Source organism: Strix aluco, chromosome Z (assembly GCF_031877795.1).
Source record: "Strix aluco isolate bStrAlu1 chromosome Z, bStrAlu1.hap1, whole genome shotgun sequence".
Lineage (NCBI taxonomy): Eukaryota > Metazoa > Chordata > Aves > Strigiformes > Strigidae > Strix > Strix aluco.
In genome coordinates, this window is record NC_133971.1 from 95,418,464 (window position 1) to 95,431,921 (window position 13,458).

A 13,458-nucleotide genomic window follows, 5' to 3' on the forward strand; every position below is an offset into this window, starting at 1 on the left:
GGAGAATGGTTTGGTTATAGAAATGTAGAAATACAGGAATGCAAATGCCTCTGTGGGAGAGAGAGAGGTGCTTGAAGAAGGACAACTCACACGTGAAAGCTTAGAAGATTTGGCAAATGTAACGCAACGTCGATGGCGTGGAGCTTCCATCACCAGCACTCGCTTGGCTCTTTAAGCCCCGATTGTGAACGCAGGGAAAAGTTTATACAAGTATCAACACCTCGGATGACTGTGAGGTCAAAGTCAGGTAGAAAAACAACACTTGGCTCATAGATACACCAATTAAAACAAGACTGAAGCGAAGCATATTCCCAGCGCAAAGCTTCCAGCACTGTGACATATAATTATTTGTAAACGACCACGATTGTGCTCCAAGTTTTTGTCTCCCCAGATCTCCACTGAGACTGCACAAGTCACTCTTACTAAATTTTTTGCTCAGAAATTAATCACATTGCTAGAGTTTTATTACATTGTTCGTTCCACAAGCCTTTATGGGTTCTTAGGAGTCCTCTCCTTTATCTTTTCTTGTAGTTTACTGAAGATTCTGAGCTGGACCAGACCTGGACAAGTATTTCCCCATCAGCTGCGCCAGGAGTAGCTATCAAGGGACACAGAGAGAGGGGAGGAAGCTGCTAATAAAAATTCAGAAAAAGCTCTTCTGTTCCTCTACTTACAAGATGAAGATGCAACCATTCCACAGCAATGAAATACGCACTCAAGCGACTGAAAAAGATCATGCCAGTCTTGATGCACAGAATATCTGAGGTTACAGCCCTAAAAATAGCTTGCATTATTTAACTTGCAACTCTCTCCTCATTAGCGAAACAGGGAAAAGAGAAAATAAAGCTCAGGTTCACGGGCTTTGTGCTGCGCTAAGCAGAGAAACAGGCACCTAAATTAGGAGCAATTCATAAATATCCTGACTGGTTTAACTGTTGGGCATCACCACAGCCTAGGCAGACTGCCCCCTGGCATTTGTCTCCCACCCAAAGTCATCTGGAGTTCATAAAACAAGAAACAGCCCCTCAAACAGCACAAGCATCTGCAGATACAGCCACTTAAATTCAGTAGGAATTCTGCCAGAAACAGAGGCCACCTTACATCACCTCACAATTAGGGGTTTCCTTGTCAAATGGAGTGAGTTATCCAGGCTCTGGGCTTTTCTCAGCTGGAGAACCCCTGGGGAGCAGGCTCATAGGGTCCCATCTTCCTTCCTCCTGCTGAGAAGGCACCAGTCCAGCCAGAAAAGCAAGATTCAGGCCTCCAGGAAAGAAGCATTAGCAAACATGAGACCCTGTTATTCAGTAATGAGAAGCCTGATGGGACCAGGGTAGGAAGGAAGGGGGGAAGAACCAGATTTCAAGATTCATCATGGTGATGCAGTGATATTTCATTACTCATGCAAAATGAATAACCACTCTGAGGATTCATCAGTCGGTTATTCATCCTGTTGGAGGATGAAAAATGGCTCTGTTTCAGTTTTGCTTGAAGTAGTGGTTAGGGAACACACACTGAAAAGAGCCTAAACCCCAGGTCCTTCATTTACTGATGTTTGAGCGTTCTAGATTCCGAGGGACCCAGCAGCCAAGTGCTCCATTTCCTAGGAAATTAATCAAAATGCATTATGCCAAAAGTCACCTCTTATGCAATAATCTCCTGCTGAGCAAGAAATGTATCCCTTATCACTCACACTTACTATCCTAAGGGCATTTTTCTTTTTTTTTTTTTTTCCCTGCGACAGAGGAGGCAGCATAGGAATGCAATGCCAAGGTCCCCAGGGCGGAGCAGAATTTTCACTTCCTCCTTGTTCTGCGACTCCATAATGGCAGAGCTGAACTACAGCTGTGCCTCTGAAGTTCTTTGTTTGGAGAAATATAAAATATTGCTTCCTCCAGAATTGTTTCTTGTCCAAGAAAAGCTATTTGTGACTAACGGTGAACTATAATCTAACCCGTAATCTCTGTAAAAACACAATCTCCTAAGCAACTATTATTTCTCATTCAGACAATAAAGAAACGACAGATTAGCCTCTCTATTGCAAGAGCCACCAAATACAAACATAATCGGAGCTGCCCCTTTTCCTTACATAAATAAAAGTCTATTTGCAGTTGCTCAAGCAATGGAAGCCTACAGGAAAATTTTGCTGGAAAGGAATCCATTCCAATTCCATTATTTTTAAAAGAAAAGCACATATGTTCTTAACATTCAAACATTCTTGGCGAGTGAGTGATTTATAGATAGTTCAATCAATCAAGAACCTCCAATTTCATCTGGCATTTACTCTTTACAGAGTATTGAAAATGCTCTAGATGTCAACAGAATGATGTATCTGACACGCAGAAGAAAGACCCGTGACTCTGCTGTTGGCGAGTTCAGAGATTTGTTTGCTGAGGTGGTTTCTTCTCCTTAGACAGCTACAGGTATTTGCTTTTTAACTTGCAGCAGTAGTCAGAAAAAGCCACGCTCTCATTCAGAAGGATGATGGACACGGCAAGTTTAAGAGCGCCGTCACAACTCCAGGTAGCTGGAACCACATTTATTTCCACGCTGCTTGCAGACCCCTTCTAACCTGGTATGTGAGCTGATTAAAAGTTACTTGTGTCTACGCCAAATACAGGTGACATACCTGTACTGTAGTGCAGACACAGCCAGCCTGCCATTTTGTTAGGTTTTAAAATATGTTTTAAAGGCTAAGTGAGACCAAAACGCCAGTTACCATTTGGGAAACTGCTCAAGTGACTGACATGGCAGGCAGTTTGATGAGGAAATATAATTAGAGGTCTTTTCAAAGTCTCCATGGAAGAGTTTAAAAGGAATGAGCATTTCTCCAGAAAACTTCTTTCCTCTTTTTATATCCAGTTGCTAAGTTGCTCAGCTCTGCTGCATCCATAATTGCCAATCAAAATTTCAGCGTTCCTTTAGTCGCCTGGGAGAGGGAGATGAAACTTAACAATCTCATTGGGTTCCTTCCATTCCTTTTTTTGATAATTCTAATAGATATTAACCAAGAAGCTTAAGTTTTCCAACCCTATCTAATTTTACATTCCAATCCTTTAAGTTGACCCACAGGAAATAAAATCACATCTATTTGACAAAATACAAAGTGCTAAGAGCTAAATATGTCTTTCCTGTTAAGAATTGTTCACAAGAAGACATACATAAAATGACATCCTGCAATTTTTCTTGTAAATTGGGCTTTTTAGACTGCATATATCTTGTGCCAAAAAATGACTATGGTCAGATTTAATTTGTCATATATAATCCTATTCAATAATGTATTACAACACAATCCACAGCAAATGTAACAAAATGACAATAAGTACAAAAGAGACTTTCAAATCAATTTTAAAGAGTATTTCTGGCTTACAGATAGATGATGTTAGAAGTAAATATATCAGGTTTATCTTAAGGTGTTTTTAAAAAGTAAATAGCCTCTGATTTACCCTAAGGAGGTTTTTAGAGGTGGTCGTCTGCCACAGAACTAGAGGAATCAGATCACGTAATATTAACCTGATTTTCTCAAAATAAGCTTTGAAGAGAAGGATGGCCTTCTTTCGAACACCTGAGGTATGTTTGTGGAATGTTTTTAGCCAAACGGATCAGGAAGATACCAAGATCAACGCTTTGCAAATTCAGCGTTATGATCACCACTTCCATAAACACCAGTTTTACCAGTATGGTTTCAAATATCCCTGTCACCCCCATCGACAGCGTACAACAGAATTAACTGGTGATCAGCGGGTCCTCAGGAGTCAAAGCCCTCTCAAAGCAGGTAGAGTACATTTGGGGCGCAGGGGTAAATGAGTGAGTTTTGTTATTTCCCCCCAAAAAGGACAATAAGCGTGGAACAGCGTGAACCAAGAAACTCTAAGACACAAAGAAGAGGGTAAGTGCTCTCCACAGGACCTTCTGGAGGCACCAAGTGAGCGTAGGTACAACGGGCAGGGATCTGTAAGAAAGAAGTTTGATTTGCAGCACCGTTCCATTTGATCCAGTCAGGTACAGGATGCTTGACAGGCAAGTAACTCAAATTTAAGTGATTACAGAAAAGATTTACTGCCTGGAATAGTCTCAGATAGTTACACGACTTCCTGTGCTTCACATTCACTCTTCTCACTGGGGAATACTCAAATCCAAACACACAAGTGGAACATGAATTTGCCCTGAAGTACTGCTACATCTAGTGGCCTTTTTGCTAAATAAATAGGAAAGAGGGAAAAAACAATGTGATTTTAAGACAATACTCAATGTCACTTAAGAGGAAGATGACATATAGTTGCATGATTTTGTGATTCATCATTAATTCCAGTTTCAATTTCAGCTTGACTTCTTCAAATCCAAACCATTACCCTTAAATTCATCAAGAATCTACCATATTTTATCAAAACTTACTAAGTCTAACAGTGGAGAGGAGGCTAAAACGAGGGGGTTTGTTGTGTTTTTTTCTTTCCTTGCGGAGCCCACTAGCAATCTTTCAGGATTTCTTTTCTTACACTGGTTTATCAGTGGACTCTGCAAAGGGAAAAAACCCGAAGCCACAGAAATAGTAAGAAAACCTACCTCAAAGTAAGCTCATGGAGAGTCAAAATATTTTGAGCAGGTTGATACTTCAAAAAGAAACTTTAAAGCACTTTGAAGAAGACTGCAATTGAGGCTATCAGATTTGCTATTTAGGAACTTAGAGATACTCCTATCATTTGATTAGATATGAAGAATTTGAGAAATCTCTGTGGATTTATTGGTATTTGAACAAAGGCCACATAGAGGAAGAAGAGTGATAGTTAAGAGAAGTCTAATGAGTACCAGAAGACCCTCCAGAGCGTGCACGCCCAGCTCAAGTTCTGACACTACCTACTTGCAGGATTCTCCAGAACATTTCCATTTTTCTTGGGTAAAGTCCTCCACTCCGATAATCGGTATTCTAGAAAACCTTTCAGAATGGCTTTGAAAGCTTTAAGCTGCTGTCTTGCAGAGCTGTTGCTTGAAAAAGGCTCAGACAACCTCGTGACACAGAACCAGCAGTTGCCACAAAGATCTGTTGCTCTAATGCCAGATTTACCCATACGAAGATCACAGGCAAGCTGTTATTAGTTTATCTTTCCAAGAACTACCACAGGGTTTAGTGCTTAAAGAAGAGCTGCTGCCAAATATCTTCCCTGCCAACACCAATAAGCATGTCTTCTGACTCTCAGGTCATGAAAAAAACCTAGTGACTGCCAACAGAACTACACTACTCATTTATTTTCATCTCTACAGAAGGAGGCAGGCCAAAGAGAATTTTCTGGGAATTCTAGTCAGCCTGTCTTTTGAAAAGGGAGATACGATATAAGTGGATAAAGCTTTCTGAGATGGGTGTCTAAAACTACAGAGTTTGTGTGGTGCACCCATGAGCAAGGACTGGAGTTCCTCCATACTTCTGGTTGCTAATACCAAAGAAATATTGACAATGGTACGATGAAAATCTGTGTGTAAAGAAACCAGATGACTAGAAATTGTTTATGAAAGCTGTCACTTTGTTTAAGGTTCTCCAGTAACTGACAGCACGCTACCTACATTGAATTGCTTTTTTCCAGATTTTTTAATGAAAATTTTACTGAAAACTCACTCAAATTTTATGTAAAAACAACTGTAACAATTTATTCTCTCCTTTCCCCGAGTCTCCCACCTATGTCGATCATCACTACTCAGAAGGATGACAAACCAGAAAACAGCTCAAGGCAGCGTTCTAGCTTGGAGCAAAGCAAGAGTAAGACACACCAGGATTTGCTTTGCTAGATAAATAAGATTAACTATTACACATTCAATGCACACCGAGCCAGCATTCCTTCCAAATAAAATGTGTGGATACAGAGTAAGAATAGTGTTTAAAGCGTCCTCTTCCAAAAATGCACTGTTGCAAGCAAGGAGAAAGGAGTTTGAAAAAGAATGCCGACACAGTGATCAACAGACGATGACTTCTTGAAGATCTTGCTGTAGCTTAATCCTCTAGAACCTATCGTAAAGAGGCAAAGATTTAACTTGGGTGGGTTTGAAAAGAGCCTGCTCTGCAAATCTCTACTGGATAGTCATTCTCAAAAGACAAGGGATGCGTTCCCAAAGATTTCAGTCACTACGTGTTTGAAGAAAAGAACCTGGAAGAAAGAAAACGGGGAGGAAAGGGGCAAGTGTGAAAGGGTTTGGAACCCATCAAGATACGAATTGCCAGACACCCGTTTCTCTTGCCACAAAGGAGCCACAACCTTCATATGCTTTGGGGATTATTACTGGCTCAACAGACATGACCAAAAGGAAATTCCTGACGCACAAAGTGTAGTAGCTCAAAAGGAAAACCCAAAGAATGTGAAGAGAATCAACAGACACATGCACTTATGCATCTTTTAGATCTGAATGGGATACACTTACATGGCCCCTGTTGAACTTCACGGGACCAACAGTGAGGTTAGCTGAGGCCTTCACATCTTGCTAAAAGACATCTCAACAAGATGATCCAATACGGCTCGATAGTTCTTCTTTTTCTTTCTCACCTGAATTCAGAGGATGCAGAGTCTAAATTCCTTATGTTACTTCTGACAAGAACAGCATTCAAGATGTTTGAAAGTGCAAAATTAGAGACAGCTGGAGTTTCAAAGGAAACGCTGTTAAAAGTTAGCGACACGGGAGGGTACAAAAATTTGAACATGCCTCTGCATTTTCTTCTCAGCCCTGCACTCCTAAGACAGAACAAGGTGTTTCAACTCGATGGCAGTAATTCTATGACTCAAAAAATACAAGGCAGACTTAAAAACAACACCTCAAACCCATCTAGGTTACATTATCTAGCCGACCGTTCGTTCGTTAACTAGATTCCTCTCAGCTCCCTCCTCCCCATAAAAAACAAAACCAAAAAAGGACTGTGTGAACAGGGGATCCATCGCTGATACAGAGAAAAGCAGCTGAAAAAGAACTTGTGTAAGATGAGTTTATGTTGCCGTGGTTGGTATTGCTAGTAGTGGTAGAGGGAAAAAGAGGGATTTAAAATACAATTTTTTATTGATTTTGCACCAAGTTCTTTTATATAAAGAGAGCTTACTTCTTGATGAGAACTGTGTATTTTACAGAAACTTCTATCAAGAAGCTGCACGTGAAAATTTTTTCACATTTGATGTCCAAATGCAACGGTACAGCACATTATCTGAATTTCAAGCAGAACGTGGCTATCAAATAGGAATGAAGTTTTGGACTAAAAAATATTAATCTCCAGCTGAACTGTTATTTCTGCATTTTTTAAAAAAACTGTATGTATTCCACACATTTCTATAAATAACCTTCAGGAGAGAAATTCTCATCTGTCGTTGAAGCACAGCTGAAACCAAGCACATTTTCACCCTGTTTCAACTTTCTGAGCAGTGACAATGGGAGTAGATTAATTCTTACCTGTCGCGGCTGCTCCGTCACTCGCTGTGGGTCAGATCGTACTTTGTTACTAGGGTGATTGGTAACTTTGGTGACTGGTTGTTTGAAAATTGATGCAGTTTGTCTAATTGGTAAAGTCGTATTTAAGTCTGGTTTTCCCTGTTAAAAAAAAAAAAAAAAGAAAAAAAAAGCGAATTAACAAAAATTATACATGAAAAGTACACAAATTAATGTTGGATTCAGCCTCTTCTGCTGATGTGCAAAAGAAGGAGTAAAGATTTCCCTTAACTAACCTTTGCAGTCATGCCTTTTAAAGAAAAAGTAACACTTAACTGGTTCCACACATTTTCACCTTCTCGGGAAGAATTAAACTGCTTGAAAGTCCATCTTTCCTTTTGTTAAAATATATATGTTAATTGTTCAAGTGACTTACTTTCTGAAAAGAGGCAGCTTCACGATCAGATGTCAAAAGGAAATCTCCAAAGCTTCAGGAAATTATGTTTGTAGCAAACAGTTTCTAGGGTTCCAAGTCTTAAAGAACAGCAACTTCCTACAGAACTTTGGTCACAAATTTCCTAAGCGATTCCTACATAGAACAATCCTTAATGAAGTGCAGCAATTTATTCTGGAAAGAAACTAAAACTATATCTACTTTAACAAGTTTTCTGACAAAGCTAGTTTTTATCAGGTTTGCGAACTGATTCCCAGGCATCAGATAAAATTTTATCAATACTATCTTGTCACACATCCAACCCTTAGGCCCTCGGGGAGAGTAGAGCCTGAACTCCTCTCCAACAACCCCAGAGTATTCAGGGTGGGGGAACAGAATTCTCCTGTATCCCCCAAGACTGATGAAGAAAGAAAAAGACAGATCATCACTAACACACCATCCCAGATTTTCTAAATCTCTACCCAAAAGCAGACGGCCAGTTCACAGTGCTGTGCCACCAGAACAGCACCTTACAGCTTTTTTATTTGTAATGCCATTTCCTCCAAAGCCTGAACACATCATTTCAGGCTTTTCTGCTCCTGCTTTTTGTCCAATATTTTCCTTAACAACTAAGATAATTCCTTTCTTTTTTCCCAAGGATACAAGGGTGTGACTGAGAAGACATGTCATTATATTGACACAAGAGAGACACTGAAAATAAATATCCCATGATACACATTTTCCCAGCGAACGTGTATCAGAAAGCAAAATTCACTATTTTGCAGGAGTTCTAAGCACTTCAAAACATTTAAACAGCCATATCCAGTTTCTGACAGAGAAAAATGGTGAAGCTTTTGCTTTTTAAACATTTACTGCTACTCATTCAAAAGGAAGAAAAATGAGTTATTACGTAATATTTCATATCTCAGGAGTTTTATAACTGGCTGTGAGATCGTAGCTCAAAAGTTACCCAATGAACATCAATTTTAGACTTCATCCAAGGACCATGCTAGAAGAGTTTTCCATTAAGATTTACATTGACTCCTAATTTTGTGAGAAAAAGCAATCTCTTGGGTTTAGAAGTGGAAATTAAATCCCAACCTTCAAATCCTCCATATATAGATTACAAAAGTTGACTTCATAAAAGAGGCTACGTCAAGAACCAAAAGCACAAGCTTGTTTGAAAATCATTCATTCCTAAACTGAACGCTCTGGAATTTCAGATGAAAGTTAGAATACTTTAGTCTGCAATGATCAGTATAAAAATTAAATTAAAAGTATGGTGAGAGGCTTAGGCCTATTAAGCAATAAGCGTTCTCTTCACTGCATGTGTCTCGGATTAAATTCTTATTTTAAAAAGTACAAATCCAGAGCTTTGCCAGAGCAATCTGACAGGGCAGTTCCTCCACCAGCCGAATGTCCTGTATTTTAGTGCTTCTCTTATTGCAACGTAGGTGGCTGATGAGAAGGGGAACGTGGAGTCATTCTTCTGATATGTGTGCAGCGCATAATCTAGAAACCAGCAATAAAGAGAATATCATCTCTGCACTCCACAGAAAGCAATTTTCATTATGAAGAGCATTCGGCAGGCAAGCCACTTAATCCCAAAATACATCCTTACACACTACAATGGTTCTTGGCTGCTGCTATCCAATGATTTGATTCATCTGTTGGGTGCAGGGAGAGGGAAGGGAGGAGCCGCTTCCTATAGCCTATAGCCTCTTCAGGATGACAAAGTGCTATTAGCTCCTTTCTGGCAAAAAAAAAAAAAAAAAAAAAAAAAAAAAAAGGAATTTCCCCACGCGATTCTAAGGAATGTAATTGATAGGAAGGAGCAACAGACTAACGCTTCACATTTATCCAGGCACCTCAACATAACCTAAATGAAGGGATAGTTTTAAAATTTCAGGCCTCAATTTTTCCTGCAGATGGTGAGGAAGGTGATTTATCCAGAGTCCTCTGCATATCCTTAGCCATTCAGCAGGACGACTCAATTCATACACTCATTTGTAAGTTTGGGGAATCCTTGCTTAATACTGATTTGCTCAGAGGAGTCAAAAGAGTTTTCCAGCCCAACAGAATAAAGACACTAGAACATACAGGTGAATTCTGAAAGAGTTCTAAAAACCTCTTATTTTCAGTGGAAACAATTCTGACCCTGGGTCTCTATTCTTACCACTCCCTTAAATATACCTTGTTATTTTATAGGTCCCCTTTCTTCATAATTTCCAGGTAACGCAGTTAACTCATTAAAATAAGGCTAAAACCCCAAATTCTAATGGAGGTTTTGCTCAGAAACTCAGGCACCTATCATTTCTAGTTTATAACCTTACAGCCAGAAACTACCCGCTCTCCACGTCCTGCGGTGTTATTGCTCCCAAATGGGAAAAGCAGCGTCTCTTCAGCCGTCTCCACCTTCCGCTCCGTCCCTAACACGTTCTTGATTCTTCTTGAACTGGGACCAAGGTCTCCACGGCCAGAGGAAACGGCAACAGAGCACGAGCACTTCTACCTGTTCACACTTAATAGTTTTAACCAACCCGAGAAATTACCATTCAATTAGCTCGGAAGTTAGAAGACCTTTTTATATAAAAGCAAAAGTGAGAATTTATGCTTCTAAAGAAATCTAGGAAGTAGTCTTCTAATGTTTCACCCAGGTAGTCCCAGACCACTAGAAAAATACTTTCAGATACTTTGGTCACTGCTTTTAACACGTGCTTTGCATGGTGAATACTGCTTATGGGCTCTGTTTCTTTTTTCCCCGCTGACGATGACAATAGTAAGTCTAATGTTAGACTTTTTCATCTATAATATATATTTTCATATATAATTAAAGCAACTCTGATTGAGCCCAGAATCACCAAGCAGAGCTAGACAGTAATTGCATGTATTTAAATTTGCACAAAGCGTTTTGACAATGAACTTTCCTCACACCCCGTAACTGAATTCACACCAGAACCTCGATAGACCTTGCCTATCCTACAAGCTTCGCATTCCCTGATCTTGTGACATCAAGTTCAAAGTCGTATTTGATGCTTTGAAGTCCATGCCCCCAGGGCATTCTGTGCAGTAGCATCAGTATTAGTGGTAAAATAGCTATTAAAACTGACAAACCCAACAATATTACAGAGCCATCTGCCATATGGGGGATAAATCCGGTTTAGCAAATATTTCTAGAGCAAAGGTCTTCGTTTCAAGTTCATGAAAAATATTTACAGGTTCCTTTTGGCCTGTAGCGTGACTTACAGAGAAGTTAAAAAATAAATCCGTTAAACTTAGAAAAAGAAAAAGGGAGATTTCTTCAGGCAGTGTGAGAAATTAAGGAAATTCAGCTGCATTAATGATACGGGTCCCAGAATTAAAGCGAAACCCTGATGAATTATAAACTATGCAGGAAATACAGGTTCAAGGACTAGATGCCTCACATCCCTTTTATCAAGGCTACACACTAGGAAACGGTCATTAGGATAAACTGTTTAAACTAAGAACAGATCAATTCCTAAGTACTGTAATTATAATCTTATTACTTTCCTGCTTTATTTCCTTTCTAATCACAGTCACATCTGGGCTTTCTGATCTCATCCTAAACAAACAGTCTCTCATTTGTGGCATTGAGTTCTGAACAACAGAAATAAATTCTTTAGTACAGAAACTTGCTAAGCTCACCCATCTCCAGCACCCGCAGATCTTCAGATGTACGGGGGGAAAAAAATTATCAGGCCTTACCGGGAAGCGACTGATATTCAGAGAAATTCTTTTTTCACAACAAATCGTAAGCCAGCCGTACCTAAGATTTATTCATGAGAAAGGAAGAGCTTCCAGTACAACCTAATAGAAATAAGTAACAAAGATCCCTACAACCAACACCTCTCCTGAAGAAAGCTCTTCTGAGCTTTCCAGATAGAAGACACTATCTATGTGTTTCAAATGGTCAGACCCAGATTACTTCATTTTAGATGGCAATTAAGCTCACAATATTCAGTTTTAGGCACTCCTACAAAACTTCAGCCTTCAGAAACACAGACGTAGTGGGGGCTTTCACACTGCTCGACCGCTATCACAAAACAACATCTCTTCCTACTCTGGGAACTATAGCAATGGATCAGCTAGCAGAAATATCAATGTTCCCTGCTTGGTTTTAATCATTACGAGTATTGTATGCTCCAACAATGGTTTCCAAAAGAATTTCAGCCCATTATCTTTCCAAAGACGTGTATTTCCAGAAGCATCGATGTGCCCTGGCTGTAAAAATGTTTTTAAAAACTCAGCAATGTACTTCCAGGCCTTTCAAATCCTTTAACCTAAGAAGTCACGTATAACCAGACAGCATGTTTATCCAGTACTCTCTTTTATGTTTTCTTTACAAAATAAAGAATTGATAAGCATATTTTATAAGCACAGCAGTATGCTGTATCTACCGGATTCATATTCAATTTATTCCTTATTTCATTGTCTCTTTAAAAGCACTTCAAATAAATAAAGTAACTTAATTTGCAAGCGAAATGGAAAAACGGGGACGCAAAAAACAATGGCAAGGTGAGTAGAGGTTGAAGCAAAACTCCTCCTGTGGCTCCACCGTAAACAAACCTATCAAATATATGTTTTTATTGCCAATACTGAAAGGGCAGTACGAATGCACAAGGCTAAGATTGGAGAGAAGTATTTTGCTAGAAGAATATTTCCGTGTCATTTCTGCCGTTGCACACGAACGTCACAAAATGGAGGGCATTCGGTAGCACAGTTCCATTTTAAGCCAGGTGGCATCAGCATGTCAACGCTGACATTGAGGCCTCATCTGCTAACGCTGAGAATCTCAAAAGTTAGAAGCAAGGCAAGCCAGCATTTCCATCCACCAGCTGCATAAACCTAACTGCCTAGACACGTCCCCGAAAGAAGACTCAAGTGTATTTTGATATTTCTTCTTGAAACAGAAGGGGAGCCAAAGAATTTAGAAACATTTGCGGTAAATTGTTTGTACAAAAACAAACACCCCATAAAATGTGAGCAAGTTTATACACAAACTTGCCTACGCAAGTCTGTCTCTTAGGGGCCCCCCCAGCAGCACAGCTGCAAGGACTAGAAGACAACCACAACCAACCTCTTCCAGTGGCTGTGGAAGAAAACATAAACTTCAGGAATAAGAGATCTCATTTTTAACTGTCACAGGAATACTACAGAAATTCTCAAAAGCTCAGGAGTTACAGATTCAGTCACTCTGAAATAATAAATGTTATTTACCTAAAAAGAAAAAAAAAAGCTTTTTTTTCTAATCTTGTATTTAACAGAGCTACTGTGAGCAACATTCAAGTAATTTAAGATCACAGGAATGCAAAGTGAGCACTCATCTGAATTTATATTATCCCAAATGTTGTAATTTCTGTTCATGCAAAAAGCCTACTGAAAACCTTTCCTTGGACTACCCCGAAGTGTGGTATTATTCGAAAGCCTCATGTCTGCGGGAAGAAAATATTAAATAAATTTGAACACATGCTTTAAATAAAAAGAAATCAGCATGAAATGTGAGGTTCACGCATTACGACCGGCAGATGACAAAAAACATCAGTGCACAAGACATCACTACAACTTGTTAGGTATTTTCACACACTACTTTAAGGGATGGAATCCTGAAGAATAAA

General features: G+C 39.5%; 1 protein-coding gene across 2 annotated transcripts in view; it reads right to left on the reverse strand.

Annotated features, from left to right (window-relative positions):
- LOC141918063 (methyl-CpG-binding domain protein 2) overlaps positions 1–13,458 on the reverse strand; it is a 41,277-nt gene that overhangs the window by 13,912 nt on the left and 13,907 nt on the right. For both annotated transcript variants that reach the window (XM_074812089.1, XM_074812088.1), the window contains exon 3: positions 7,414–7,551. In XM_074812089.1, the coding sequence (XP_074668190.1) occupies positions 7,414–7,551 (138 nt within the window). The remainder of the gene's footprint in view (positions 1–7,413; positions 7,552–13,458) is intronic.